General features: G+C 44.2%; 1 protein-coding gene across 2 annotated transcripts in view; it reads right to left on the reverse strand.

The window, feature by feature from the left end:
- Positions 1-1,577: 1,577 nt before the first annotated feature.
- fam214a (family with sequence similarity 214 member A) overlaps positions 1,578-15,096 on the reverse strand; it is a 29,804-nt gene continuing 16,285 nt past the window's right edge. The window contains exons 2-12 of one of the 2 annotated variants that reach the window (XM_035627795.2): positions 11,816-12,000; positions 10,772-10,968; positions 8,959-9,084; positions 6,875-8,705; positions 6,431-6,556; positions 5,654-5,742; positions 4,619-4,715; positions 3,727-3,885; positions 3,503-3,571; positions 2,969-3,168; positions 1,578-2,864 (exon numbers count right to left, since the gene is read on the reverse strand). In XM_035627795.2, the coding sequence (XP_035483688.1) occupies positions 2,711-2,864; positions 2,969-3,168; positions 3,503-3,571; positions 3,727-3,885; positions 4,619-4,715; positions 5,654-5,742; positions 6,431-6,556; positions 6,875-8,705; positions 8,959-9,084; positions 10,772-10,968; positions 11,816-12,000 (3,233 nt within the window). In that variant the 3' untranslated portion in view covers positions 1,578-2,710. Of the gene's footprint in view, positions 2,865-2,968; positions 3,169-3,502; positions 3,572-3,726; positions 3,886-4,618; positions 4,716-5,609; positions 5,743-6,430; positions 6,557-6,874; positions 8,706-8,958; positions 9,085-10,771; positions 10,969-11,815; positions 12,001-15,096 lie in introns of those variants that run through there. The other variant, XM_035627796.2, reaches the window with a different exon arrangement.

Below are 15,096 nucleotides of genomic sequence, written 5' to 3' on the forward strand. Positions count from 1 at the left end.
CAGCTGTGAGACCCCTTGTGCTGCAACACGAATCCAGGTTTCAGTCTAATAATCCTCAAATCTGGAGGATGATGAAACCTGCACAGATTAGCAAAGGCCCAGGTCATATTTCTTACTTGTTTTTTTTCCATATAAACACGTTTGAGTGTTTGAGGCAGAGACTGAGCACTAGGCCTATTCTTTGCTTTCATTAATGTGCTTTATAGCCACTGGATGACTAAGCAGCAATGCAGTTGGTGTGACATAGACACTTTAACACCAGAGCCACAGGCTGTCAGCATGCAGAAAAAATAAATGATGTATACAATCACAACCACAAATGGGAAAACCAGACAGCAAATCATAAAACACAACGACAAATCAAAAAAGACAAAAAATAACAGTTTATTTTCTTGTTTGATTTGCCATTGTGCTTTTTGATTTGCCCCAGTGTTTTATTTCCCGTTGCAATTTAGTTTTTTCGATTTGCTCTTTTCCCATTTGTCATAGTTATTTGGACTTCAGGGCCACCGTAGCAGAGACCACCAAGTCCAATGACCACCACCACCTACTGCTGTTAAATACTGTGGGTTGCTGTGTGGTTGTATTTTCCAGGTGTTACAGCATGAATGGTTATTACTGTGAAACAGAACATTAGCTGTTACTTCACCACCCAGTGATAAGAGCATGAAAGTTATCTTGCTTATGGTTGTGGATAATTTTGGTGGATGCAGTTTTGGCTAATATTTTTTCTCATGTTCTTATATGTTCAGCATCTACCAGTCTATGGATGTGTGGTTAATGAGGAAGTTCCCTCAGCTTTGATAAGGATTTGACAATGTTCTATACGTTTGTTTTTCATTTAAAATTTGCCTGTGGATAAACTATTGTGTTACACCTAGACAAAATTGTTATGAGACCAATATTTTAGTATATCTTGTTTTAGTTTCTAAGGTTTATCGTGCCCAACACACTTGCAAGACAGATTGAAACATTTGTGACTGAGACTGACCAGAAAACCTCCTGTTATTGCTTTTAAGTGTAGATTTTTTTTAAATGGCTTTTTCCTTATTCAGTTGCATGGTCCATTTCCTCTTGTAATTTAAACTATTTGATTTATACAATTGTTGACATAATGGACATGTAATGCTTTATGATGTCTCTATAGAGCACACTGCTACAATTGTATAAAAACAAACCTACCTAATAGGTCTGATTAACTGTGATGGCTCTCGTGTATCTACAGTGGTGTTTCACAAGACCATTATATACGTAGTCAAGGCCTAGTGGCCAGTGCTTTGATCAGCAGAAAAGCAGCTGTCACATCCCAACCATTATTCCCACCACGTGCGACGAGTGTGGGTATTAACTTTGTCACGATTCCTCATTTGCACTTTTCTCACCAGCTTTGAAATGGTGCAGATTATTATTTGCACAAAGCAGGTGTGATATTTGGATGCTTCATTTCTGAACAGAGGTCCTTGTGTTTTATTGTTCCACCCAACCCCACCCCACTCTCCCCAACCCTTTGTGTGACAACTGTGTTTGGAGATGAAGTGACACGGTTGGAAAATTAAAAACAGACAGAAGATTTCAAGTTTGCTTTAGAAGATATATAGATATATTTTTTCAGATTTGAATATTAATGTCAAAAATACATACTATGATATACAGTTTGCACTACATCATCTTAGCATGACAAACGTCACAAGTAGTAACTGAAATATTAATTTAAATATTAAATAAAACTGATGATAAGTAAACTGAAAGTGAATGTGTAAACACTAAACTAAGGTTACGTCTTTCTATTGCAACACTTCCGATAAAGTGGTTCTGTAACAGTACAAAAGTATTAGAATATTACTATTTTCTGTTTCATTTTCCAGTTATGAGAGAAAAAAAATCCACAGTGCATTTCTGATGTTCTGCTGTGATGCTTCCGTTTGAATCGAGCTTGATTGCTTGTTTGACTTCTTTAGTGGTCCATGGTATGCATGTTTCTTTTCGACAAGGGGATGATGTTGCAGCACGGTCTGCCAACGCGGTACACGCTCTTCCTTATGCACTCCCCACGCTCCGAGCTCTGAATCACAGGGTCAAAGCTGAGTTCACCTTCAGTTAAAATCGAGCTAATCTTCAAGGACTCATAACAAACTCTTTTACCATAAACAGGGCCTCGTATTGCATTCATGAAGAAATCAAACACTTATTCTTTGTATCGAAATAAAGTCAAATTAGCATTTTGATTTGAGTAAACAGGAGCAAAGTAGCCTGAACCTTTTGGAGAACATTTTAAGAGTCTAACTGCTTCTGTAGACAATCACTGGTCTCTACTCTCCAGTCAGACGGTGGAGGGGATGCAAACAACAGCAGGAAAAGGAATCAGCTATCAAATCTGGTAAGGCCCTGTTAACACGGAGAACAGATTCTGAAGTAAAATTATAACCTTTGACCCAACCTCTACCTCTCTAATCAGATGTTAAACCTTGTACAATGTTGGATCAGTCCTCTTGGCTCCTAGCCTCCCTTTGTCAGTTCTGGGTGATAGAGGAGAGGTTATTTAAGATTTCCGGAGCAGGGGAGGCAAGTCTGGTTGGCTGCTGTCCATAAACCTCTTTTCAAATACAAGCCACAGCCCAACAGGCTGAGTAAGAGTATCGCTGGCATCGAGGTGTGATTGAAGCTTCAGTAGTGGCCTGCCCGGCGGAGGAAGGAGGGAAGGAGTCAGGCCTCAGCAGCGGGGAGAGAACGGTGGGTCAATGGGGGACTCTGTGAAGGATTTGAGCTCGTAGGCAGCACCGCTGTCTACCTCCATGGACTTCCTGGAAAACAGCAGACGGATGTCCCTATGGAGGTAGATCTTCCCAGACTTCGAGCTCTGGAACCTGTTTGGGATGGGAGAGGCAGACGACAAGACAGAGAAGCTGAATGAGGAGGAAAATCTTCGTTGCTGCTGGATAGGACAGAGACAAAATGACAGCCATCTGACCTCAGGTGAACAAGGTAGCGCAAGGTGCGGCCCTGGCCCAGGCTGAGGGACTTCCTGCTGGTCTGATTGTTTGTGTCACGGCGGACAGGGACAGAGAAGGTTCTCTGGCGTAAGAAGGTCTGGTGTCCAGCTGGCATGGCTCGTAGGTCGTACATCACAACGAACATCTTAACCACCGTCTTGTTAGGGTTGAATAAGGTCTGAGTGGTACAACCAGAGAGCACAGCTTGATTTAGATCAGATTTAAATAACTTCACAGAAGGAACAGCAACCTCACAAGCTGTGAAAGACTGTACATACTGTACATATCATCCCCATATTGCAATTAAATAATATAAAAGAAAATAAATGTTATATTTATAAATATAATGACCACAAATACATATTTAAAAAAGGCGTTGAATTGGTGTACTATAATAAGTCTACCTCTACAACCACTAGGGGTCTCCCTTTCTTTCTGTCACTGTTTAATCTGCTCTTTGTTTTCAGCCACCATGACACAAACACTTTGTGTTTCTATATTAATTTCCTCACCACTTGAATGGTTCCCGATGGAGGGACACGGTAGCCCCGTTTCCCCAGGGACTCCAGGTTTATTACACCCTGTGAGATAACATGAGAACATCAAGTCACAAACACACGCGGGAGCTCAAACAAATAGGGGCAGTTGCAGATGCAGCTTTCAGCCCAAGGCCCAGTCATGCACAATAGAAAAAAATAGGAATTGAGTATTGATTGACTGCAAAAGGTCTTCACACCATATATGGTGAGGGAGCGTTGTCATCAGAGACACTGTAGAATGTCACATCCACAGGTAAGGTGAGGTGACTGGGGCAGAAGGACCCGCTGGCTCCGACCTCTGCGGCGAAACCCTCCACTGTCCCCAAAGGCTCTAGGCGGTAGTTCAGCACACACTCCTGGAGAAGCACAGTTCAATTAAGCACATTCATTATTTTTATTTTTCACCACTATGGTTTTCAATTCGACTTGACAGGTCAGGCCAATCACAACCATTTATTTAAATGGGGGCAAGTTTGATATGATTACTGACAGAGGAGCTCTGCTAAAGGGTCTCTGTTAACAACCTCTTTTACTTATTGTTGTCTTCCTGGCTGATTTTTCTTTCTATTCATCTCTCCTATTTCAGCAGTGTAGCACCTCTCCTCATCTGTTGTTTTTAAACTGGCTTTACGATTAAATTGACCTGACTTGACAAGATGGATGCCGCCAACGTGAAGAGGTCTGTTAAAATATGTGATTACAACTGCATTAAAAAAAACAACAATTAACTGCCAAATTCTTACTATAAAAACAGCAACACTCAATCACAGACATATGGATGTAACATTGTCAGAGCCCTTCTTTTCATGCTGTGGTCTGTGTGTGCGCTGCTCCGCAATTCGATTGCTCTAATTGGTTGCAGGTCTATCCAATTGTGTCCAGAAGCACTGTGCTGTGCCACCTTTGATAACACCCCGGAAATGGAAAATTAACTTTCCAGAATTGTTTCGCAAATGCAAGTTTGTCTGGTGAGACTAAAGAGGCGTGGCAGGCAAATTCCCTTTGTGACTATTCGGTTGAACTCGGTTAAATGAGTAAAGGGTGAGCTATGATAAAAGACAAGAGTTTGAGTGGGTTTATGGATTATACCTCAAAGTTTCCCAGCAGACTGAGACTGGCAGGTGGAGCGCTGGCACTGAACAGCTGCTGTGACTCATCCGTGTATCCCTCTCTCTTTGGACACACCCTGAAGGGATAAAACGCAAACACTTGATCGACTTGTTTTCAGTGTGTGGTGTGTGAAAGAGCCTCCTAAGGTGCTAACATGACAAATATTCTTCGTATGGCAGACTGTGTCCTCTGTCCTGGGTGAGATGCAGTGATCTCACACTGAAGTTCATTTATTTGTAAACTAAACGCCATCAGCCATCGCAAAATATTTGAGTTATTCTTCAATATCTTAAATCAATGAAGGAACAGGCAGACAAAAATTTAATTGGTGTCAATTGGTCATACACATCTTTAGTCACATACAGTATTTATTAATCAAGCTAATCTTTTAAACTACAAAAAAAAAGAGAGAATCGTGTATGGAAGCAGAAATTGTTCCTTGGCTGAAATTACTTTAGAAACAAACTATTTAAAACATCTGCTTCATCTAAAGTAGCACTGAGCTGCCACCCACGTCTGCTGTGTGTAGGCACTGCCATGGAGCTGTAAAAGTCTGTCGACGATATCTGTCTGCCATTTTGAGCTGAATGCGTGTGATTCTACACTCAGTCACAGTACAGGCGAGCTTCAGCAGGTGGCAGTGTGACAGGAATCCTCAGCAGAACAGGAGTGACCTACCCTTACCACTGAGAACAACACTCCTATTGTCTGATCCACCCCCCCCCCCCCCCACACACACACACACACACAGCTCTTCTAAATCCAATTGTTGGTCTTCTCTACTAAAGCTCCTTGGTAATTCTAATAGTAATAATTCACCTTTAAACACAATAAAAACCTAGTTTTCCTTGCTTCCAGTTACACATAGCTAGTGAGAAAAACCCGTAGGTTTCAAAATCGTAAAACAAAATTAAAGAGCTGTCCTTTAACAGAGATTAAAACTTCATCGAGCCTGTGAAATTTCCCTCACCTTGCATTTGTGGACAAACAGATCTGCAGTGACAAAATGTGTACCTTTTCCCAAAGGCCCAAGGCAAACCCTTGCATCCAGCCAGAGAGGAATCCAGGTCAAAGTAGCCTGTTTGAGTTTTCCTCTGAGGAACCTGCATCAGACACACGGCATATGATTAACTGAGAGAAACTGTCCCATGATCCGAGGACGAAGCTCGGGAGTTTCTTTTGTTTTTTTTAAAAGTAGGAGAAAGCTGTTTTGCTGTTTCTTAATGATTTCAAAAATATTAATGAATGACTACATTTATATCATGATGTTAATGTGTGATGTGAGATATGAGTGTGTAAGAGAACACTGTGCGAGTGCGATCAAAGGACAGGAAACTGACATGATCAAAGTCATCGACGTGATCAAAGAGTGTGGTAAACTCACAAAGTCAGTGCAACAACTAGTGGGAGTCTGATGGGGAAAACATGAGTCACGGCGTGTGTTTGTGTGTACATGAACCTCTGCTAACTTCCTAGTAGCCCAGGGGCAATAAAAGCTGCTGCCAGATAGTTGAGGCCTTTTAAGACAAACATTCGCATGCCCACTTCTTAAACTGTCAGAAGCAGTGTGAGTCATGCTTCAGATGGAATAAAGTAAAGCGTAGTGAATGCGGTGTTATGACAAACACAACTAATACTAATCATAGCTAAGCCAGTAAGTGTTTGAGTGTGCCTGTAGGTCTGTGTGGGAAAGTGTACTTTAATAAATGTACAACGAAGAAAGCTGTTGTGTGTGTGTGTGTGTGTGTGTGTGTGTGTGTGTGTGTGTGTGTGTGTGAGTGTGTCTCGTACAGGGCTAGAGAGCAGCGGCAGGCCAGTGCAGGGGTGGAAGGCCTTGGTTGCCGTGACGTCTATCGAGTGGCGATTCTGTTTCTTCCAGCTGTTGAAGGGACGCAGAGGGGAGGGGCTGGTGGCGCGCTGGAGACGGAGAGAGATTATTATTAAGTGTATTCATTCATCTGTATTCATTAACTAATGTTCTGTTAGATCATCATATGCCATTTTATTTACCACTCCGGTCCAGTGCTTCTGGTAAAACACTTTAAACATAAAACTAAAGCATAAGTTTAAAACATAAACTAAAGTGTGAAAACAGTTTTGGATGGGTCATGTGCCAGACATTTCGTGGCTGGTAGCAGCCTCTAGAGGTGCAGAACCACAATTGCAGATGACTAAATTGGTGATCACTCTAAAGTATATGGACAATCAATACCCACTCAGATAAGAATCTCTTACCAGAACAGTGGGAGGAGGAGTCATGTCAGGCCTTGAGGTGCTGGACCATCCAGACTCTGTGGGTGCCTGGTTCTCATCCTGGAGGGCAGAGGCCTGGGATTTCACACAGTTCTGCATATGCATGTGGGACTGATGCTGAGGATTGCTGTGGTTTATGTTACAGTTCGTGGCCGGGCAGGCATCATTACAAGTCCAACTGAAAATCTGGGCCTTCCTTGGGCTGTTCTCGAGAAAGGAGGCAGGGGGGGTTTCGTGGCTGCTGGGTGTCCTGACTCTGAGCTTTTCCTGTGGGGGGGTCCGTAAACGCTGACCAGCCTGGGCGTGGGGCTGGCCTTTGAACGAGGGTTCTTCAAGTGTAAAGTGAGCACCATTTTGGGCCTGGGGAAAATCAACTCGGGGCTTGTCTGTGCAAAAGGGCGCATGTGTGGCAGCGGTGTGCGTGCTGCCGCTGTGAGGTTCGTGGCTGCGTGTGTGTCCGTTGGTGTAGCCATTGGTGGCAGTGTGTGGGGCTTGTGGGACGTGTGTGATGTGTGAGTATGTGCGGACTGTGTGTGTGACTGTCGTGGTGTGTGTGTGGTGCAGAGGGCTGCTGCTTCTGCTGTGCCTGGGGGACAGAGATGGACCAGACAGTCTTTCCTGAATGAGTCTGGTGATGTCTTGTACTGCCTGGGCAATGAGGGAGCTGTCCCTCTCCCTCTGCCCATCTCTGTACTTCTCTCTATCTCTCTCCCTCTCTCCGTTCCTCTCCTCCTCCCTGTCTCTTGTCTCAGTCATTTTTAGCTTCCTGCAGGCTGCAGGTTTAATGGAGGTGCTCTCCCGTTTGCTGAAAGAAGTGTCAGTCACAGGTGTGTTGAAGGGGCTGCGCCCCACAGATTCATATGGCGGTACCTCAGGCTCTTTGGTCTTACTGGCAGTCATGTCATCATGGTTAGTACCCCACATGGCTTTGGGAGGGTTGTCTGAAGCAAAAAGGCCGGGAGGGAGTGGCGGTGCTGTAGGGTCGCAGAAGTTGAGCCTCTGTGCGATGCGGGCAATAACTTCCTGTCTCTCCTGCAGCAGGGAACCAATCAGGGGGTTTGTTTCAGTTGCAGTGGGCCTTGGGGAGGGGCAGCGGGTCGGCTCAGCCAAGGAAAAAGTCTTGAAAGCTCTCAGTGGCTCAGGGATTGGCCCCTTTGACCTCTCACTGCTGTTGGTACCAGACCCATAGTCCTCTACTTGTGTGGAGTCAGACGAACCATTTAGGGCTGAGTACAGCCACTTCCCTGCTTTACTTGTGGGAAGTGGGGAGGGGGAGCGCGGGGGTGTGGGGGAGTGGAAGGATCTGTGGAACAGCGGTGAGCCCTGCCGATTGGGGATGTTGACCTGCGGGAGTTCCCCGTTCTGATAGGTGTGGTTTTCATCAGGCTCATGGCTTTTCTTGCTGTAGGCAGGCGGCACAGCAGTATGAGGAAGGCTATTGGTGGGGATGTTGTTGATGGGAAGATTAGGAACGGGTAATCCATTGAGAAGAAGGCCGGACATGGGGTTGGAGCTCTTACTGTACATGTTAGAAGGGTGTAGGAGGTTGTCTTTGCTGGGCTCCTGGTTCTTTTTGAGGGTGGACAGTCCACCATGGCTATTGAGATTTGGGCTGAGGCTGGGGGTCTTGCTGTAAAGCGGAGGCAGACCAGTATGGATGCTGCAGGCTAGGGTGGGGTAGGTGGGCTGTCGGGGGAGCGACTGGACACGGACCTGCAGCGCAACACTCTGGGATACATTGGGGACGGGGAAAACGTGCTCCGACGGTGGCTGGGAGAACTGCCACACCAACTCCTCATCAGCAGCACTGATCCTGTTCAGGGTTGAATTGAATAAACAGGTGACTGTTGAGTCTTACGGCGTAAAATATCTACGAACTTTTAGAGATTCAGTTTCACTTCCCATAATTCACTGTTCAAAACATCACGCTGAACACAGATTTACACCTATCTGTAAACCCGAAAAACATCCTAACTTAAGTTTTCTGTCGCTTTAATAATCTGGTCCGACAGCCCGAGTGAAAAGCCTTCAGCCCACCAGTGTGGTAAGTAAGAGTTATGTCTGACCTGTACAGGATGTTTCTGGGGACAATGCCATGGGACGCACTAAGCCAGGCGCTGAGCTGCGAGAAGAAAACATAGGAGCGAACAGCCAACAGCAGGGTCTTCTCCTCAATGAAACGATCGCCGCTCCTATTAGAAACACATTTAAAAGGAGGTGGAAATGTGCCAGTATGTCAGGTTAATGAGAACACAGTTCACGGGTTATTAATGTGTGTTTTGTCAGACACAGTGTTTCGATTTTCCTAAACACGTGAGCAGGAAAGTGGACCAATTGGTCAGGCTAATTAACCCTCTGAGTGCCACGCAAATGTTGATGGTTTTTTTTCCCGGTAGCTTTTTGAACATTTACTTTAGCATGTCTGGATCTGGTGTGAGATTAAAATGTCTACTATGTAATTTTACACATTAAAAATGTCATAAAATATAAGAAATACAATTGACTGTATTGAACACAAAAAAGAAGGTTTATGCACTTTTTCGGGGCTACATTTTTCTCTCAGAAAGTGTTTTCTCGCTGGTATTGTATAGAATCATCTGCCACCAGGACAGGTTACACACGCTGCAACATCATGCCACTGAAGATCAGTTATTTATCTAAAGCTGAGTCACACCTACAGTGTTGTTATATTTGCACTTAAATTTTTGTTTTTTATGGTTTATTCAAGTGAAATCTCCCCTTCCTTTACAAACCTTTGCTGAAAATTATCATATTTTTGATTATTTGTAAAAAAAAAAGAAAAAAAAAAGCATGCAGCATGACTCTTGTTGAGTCCAAGTGCAATAGGCTTTCTGGTGAAACCTGCACAAAGAGTATATGTGCAGACTTCAACACACTTTCATTTATTTTAACTCTGTGTTTTTAATCTGTGTTTTGACCCAGATATGGTATCTATGTTTCTCCTTCTTTTTAAATACTTGTAAGCCCCAGCCCTTGCATGTTTAGATTATGTTGTGCTAGTTGGGAGCAGCCTTGTTAACAAACAGCATAATAATGCATTTCTTTCAAACAGCACATTTTTGACAAAATGTTGGTGAGAACAGTGTCCTCTAAGATTACTGCTGTGAAACATGTGCATGTGTGTATGTGCCTTCAGCTTCGTCATTCGTTCATAGTAAAACGCTGTTCAATAACAAAAACTATCTCCATCTAGATGGGCGTTTTTTGCTCCGTATTTTTGCTCCGTCTGTACCATCATGCCTGAAAAAAAAAATTCACGTACACAGGGCACGCACCTGCTGTATCATTATAAACAGCAGAGTTTAACTTAATTCAACAGCTGCTAGCAAAGACAATGAGGTCAGCAAAGCTTGTAGTTCATTATCCAACGAATCAGGTAAAGGGGTATTGTGACTGATCAAGACCTAATCAAGAGGAGTGTATGCGTCAGTTTTTTGTCTTAAATTGATCGTTTACTGTGCTACCAGGAAACAGACTCCATACATCAGAAACATCATAGAATCTCTGCTTGACCATTCCTCCACCACCAGTCTCTTATACCAAAACTGCAATGAAGATGAGGTCATAAAGAGGGGAGAACTGTGTATGGATCTCCTTGGTTGTTTTGTCTGTTTCCCTGAACAGCAAACTCCAGTCAGTACCAGCTTCAAAAATGGCACTGGGAAAAACCTCACAACTTGCATCATTGTTTCCGAAGGTTCCTGTATTCTGTTTGCCCAGACTAATATGCAATGCGTTTCCGAAATTCTCAGTTTTACAGCCTCAAAAACTCCTGAGTGGTATGGATACCAGTAATAAATGTGAGTTAAAGGGATGCGGTTAAAATCTTAAAATGTAAAAGTTTGGATGTAGCCTTACTGTCTTGGAACTGGCTGCAGGGTCCATCTCTCCAGAAGCAGGGCATCCTGTTTGATGATTGGGTCACTGATGGGGTCATTCGGGGGGGACTCATCGCCATAGCAACAATCCGGCAGGAGCATGACCTCGATCATGATGGGGATGCTGTTCTTCCAAAGCAGGATCACCTCTGAACGGGTTCGCCTTGCCTGCCGACACTGGTCACACACAGTCACAGAGAAAGGTGGAGGGTTAGTGCTCATTAGTGAATGTCAACACAGAGACCTTAAAATTCAGAGGCAAAGCACAAACAGACTTCCAATGAGCCTCACTTTGAGTTGAATTACTCTGAATTCATTGAGGTCACATCTGAATATAATATTAAAAATATTTTCACCTTGTCCAATGCAAGTGTATAGTGTCTTGCAGACACATTAGGCAAAGAGCAGCAGAAGAACATTGAGTGTTTTTAAGAGGCAAGACAAATAGATTCAGCCTTCTGCCATGTTTTCATTAATGCAAAACAAACCCACGCTGCACTTGGGAGCTTTTTGTTAACTTTTTACCTGAGTTTATCAAGACGCAGTAATCGAACAAGGTCTTAATGATAACTCAAATTTGAAATGGTAATGGTACTATGGTTAGCATGAAACCAGTGACCATTTCATCACAATACCTTATCAATTTGAATGTAGACTAACACAACAGTCCCGCAGTCCTATCAGTCAGTAGGTACATAATGTCCAGTTTTTGTTATAACTACGTCAATGAGACATCGATTAAACTTAATGGTCGTTTCAGAGGCTGTAGTTTGTGGCACTGCTGAAGTGTTTTACATTTAATGTTTCAAAAACATTTATATCAGTGTGAGTTGGGTACTGAGATCCAGCTATCTTAATAAAATTACAGATTATTACCAGCATCTCCAATAAAGAATTAATCAATCAAATGTGCATCCTGTTTGATAAGTGGGTCTGCTCATGACTCGAATGACACAGATGAAGCAGCAACAGGCTCTTGTAAAACGAGAAGACACTGGCTCTTGTTTACAGTTACACAAGTTACCTGGGGCAGTTTGTCGCTGCACTCGTGCTTGTGGAGAGGCGGCATGGCCGACTGGGCTGGGGGACAGTGCAGCCCCTCGGTCCTGCCCTTCACAGAATATTCCGGTGTCCGTCCCTCGGTGATGAGCAAGGTCAGGAACACCAGGAACTCCTCCGCATCGTACTCGAAAAACTCCTCCGTTGCATCTAGACAAGGCAGAGAAACGGAGGGTCAGTATATTCATTCTCCCCACGCCTAAACAGAAAACAGGGAACCAAGTGGAGGAAAGGAGCAGTTAAAAAAATGTGCGTGACTGATGCTGGGGCAACACAAGTGCTATTAGTAACCAGTATTGCCAACAAAGAAAAACAAACTCCTGAATGTCTTTGTTTATAATGTTGCTCAGGTGGATGTGGATATTCAGCTCAGGCTAGAAAAGCTTGTTTGGAGAAGGGGTGTCGGGGAAGGCAGAGGGTGACAAGTTTTCTAGTGTGACTGCTTCAAAGGATTATATTTAGATCTACCATGTCAGCTGAGTTCAGAGCCGAAGCCACACAATACACAGACAGTGACATCATACAACACTCTTTGACAAAACATTTACAAACAAAAACCAACACGAGGACAGAGATGCTAAAGTTATGCTGCACCACCCGATGCTCCACTAATTTTGCTTGGGTGGGGCTGGGACAGGAAAAGGCAGAACAGAGAAGGGCTGAATCAACCTTTCACTGTTGAGAAGGAGGAAAATAGAAGCTGTTCAAATACATGCGTGATAGTTATAAAGAAGTGTAAAGACTTCTGACAAGGCAAAACTGTCTGTCGCTCTTCTGAAAAATATAATTAACAATAGCTGAATATATGTTTGTGGGTTTTTACACTGTGTTAGGTCAGCAGGTAAAATCCTACTAGCTGTAGCAGAGGCTCAGAGGTTTGTCTACTGCCACGACAACATTAATACATTTTTTACACAAACAGAGCAGGGTTAATGCTTAATATCTAAAGTGGGGTATTATTAGCGGCTTGAAGAGCCTGTCTTGGCTCTCTATCTGCAGTACTCCTCCAGGAGTACACTCCCAGAATCCCGCAGGAGGCAGCTGATACACAGCGGCTCTGGGAGTCGCAGCTTTCTCTCCTCATGGCAAACAAGCAAACACAATAGGAAATACAGAAGCAGATTGCTCGACAATCGCTGGGTCCTGCTTTCATGTAATTGGAGTCAAACAAATATTAGCTCACCATTAAGTGCATATTTGTTTTTAGGTTAGGTCATAGAAGTACAATAACTCACACACATGCACACACACATGCCCTCCCCCTCCATCAGAGCAGGACTTGCGAGAACAGAGTCCCTCTCAGCTGGCTCTGCAGAAGTGTGAGCTACAAGCTGTTGCTGTGTGTGTATGTGTGTGTGCATGTGTGCGTGTATGTATTGCAGCGAGCCAGCCAGTCACGCACATTCCTCTCAGGGAACTCCTCCTACATGCTTTTGAGCTGCTGCTGCACGTGGAGAGGCTCACTCCAACACAAAACATGACGAAGGAGGGAGGGGTGGAATGGGGCCTGTTCACCAGCTGTAGGCTGAATAAGTGCAGGGTGAATGAGATGGAGAGGGAGGCTACATTCAGGGACAAACTCCTTTACTGCACGAGCTCGAATCAGAAAGGTTCGAACAAAGGGAGAAAGAGACCAGGCAAGCAGCAGGAGAGAGGGAGTGATAGACGACTAAGGTCAAGATTCAAGGTCCCAGGGTTTATCACCTGGGACTTTCCAGAGTGGTTTGCTTCAATGTACTGGATGAATGGTAAAGTGGGCTGGGGTTGAGGTATAAACCCAGTGTGTGCTGGGAAAGGATAGTGTCGTCAGGGGATGATGGCTAAAGCTCTGCTTTGTGAAGAAGGCAAGAAGCAAAAAAAGGAGGAAGGAGGAAGCATGGATGGATGAAACAGGGAGATAAAAGAGTGATTAAACGGCCTCTGAGAAATGGTGTGCTACTCATGCCCCCCCCTTAAACACAGACAGACACACACACACACACGCACACGCAGATCCCCCAATCATGTGTGCACAGTGGGTGTGAGATTGCTGCTTTCGAGGAAAGTCAAACCCATGAACACATACGCTCACAAACGCTCTTGAGCTCACATGTGAAAAACACATGCCTAGCAACAAACACAGACGCACTGATAACCAACTCACCATCAACACACAAACATACGAACCCACTGAAAATATACACAATAAAAAGACACACACACACACACACACACACACACACACACACACACACACACACACACACACACACACACACACACACACACACACACACACACACACACACACACACACACACACACACACACACACACACACACACACACACACACACGAGAGGACAAAGGACAAATGATGGAGGCTTAAGGGAAGGGGCCCACCCTGTGTAGGCACAGATGAGAGCTGTCATTCTTTAGTGCCATGCCTGAATACAACATTCCTGTGAAGCCTACACACGCGCGCGCACACACCTCAAACATGTGTGCACAGTGGGTGTTAGATTCCTGCTTTCTAGGAAAGTCAAACCCATGAACACGTACGCTCACAAAAGCTCTTTGCCACTGAACTGTGACCAATTCATTCTAGCCCCTACAACTCTTAGAAAACAGAAATATGGCTCTCATCAATCTATATTTCATCTTTGGAATTATTGTGCATTTGTGAGAAATCTTTTCTCTTGCTCTCTTCAATTTGTTTTGTTTCCATTACTTTTTTTTCCTCTTTCTCTGCTGGTCTCCTTGCATTCAGTGGGAGAAGTACCATAGCAACTACTTGCACTGCTTGAGTAATGCAAACAGGGAATATTTCAATCAGGTTTAACCACATAATGGAAAACAGATTTTTCTCTTATTCCCGTGTGCGTGTGACCTCTCCTCCGTCTCCCGATAATGTGTGATTTGAATTATGTAACAGGTCAGTCGGATTTAGATTCAGGCGTCTTATTATTAGATAACCTGTGACCGCCTGCCACCGAGTGCAGCTGGAGTCCCGCCTACAGATCGGCTGGTTTGGCCTGTGTACACACACACCTCAGCTCAGCTGTCTCCATGCCCTCTGGCCAACAGATCAGAATAGAGTCATGTGGGATGGAAAAAGGCCTCCAGGACAACAGTGGAGGGGTCACACACACGGTGTCTCTCTCACACACACACACACACACACACACACACACACACACACACACACACACACACACACACACACACACACACACACACACACACACACACACACACACACACACA

The sequence above is a fragment of the Scophthalmus maximus genome, chromosome 4 (assembly GCF_022379125.1).
Source record: "Scophthalmus maximus strain ysfricsl-2021 chromosome 4, ASM2237912v1, whole genome shotgun sequence".
Lineage (NCBI taxonomy): Eukaryota > Metazoa > Chordata > Actinopteri > Pleuronectiformes > Scophthalmidae > Scophthalmus > Scophthalmus maximus.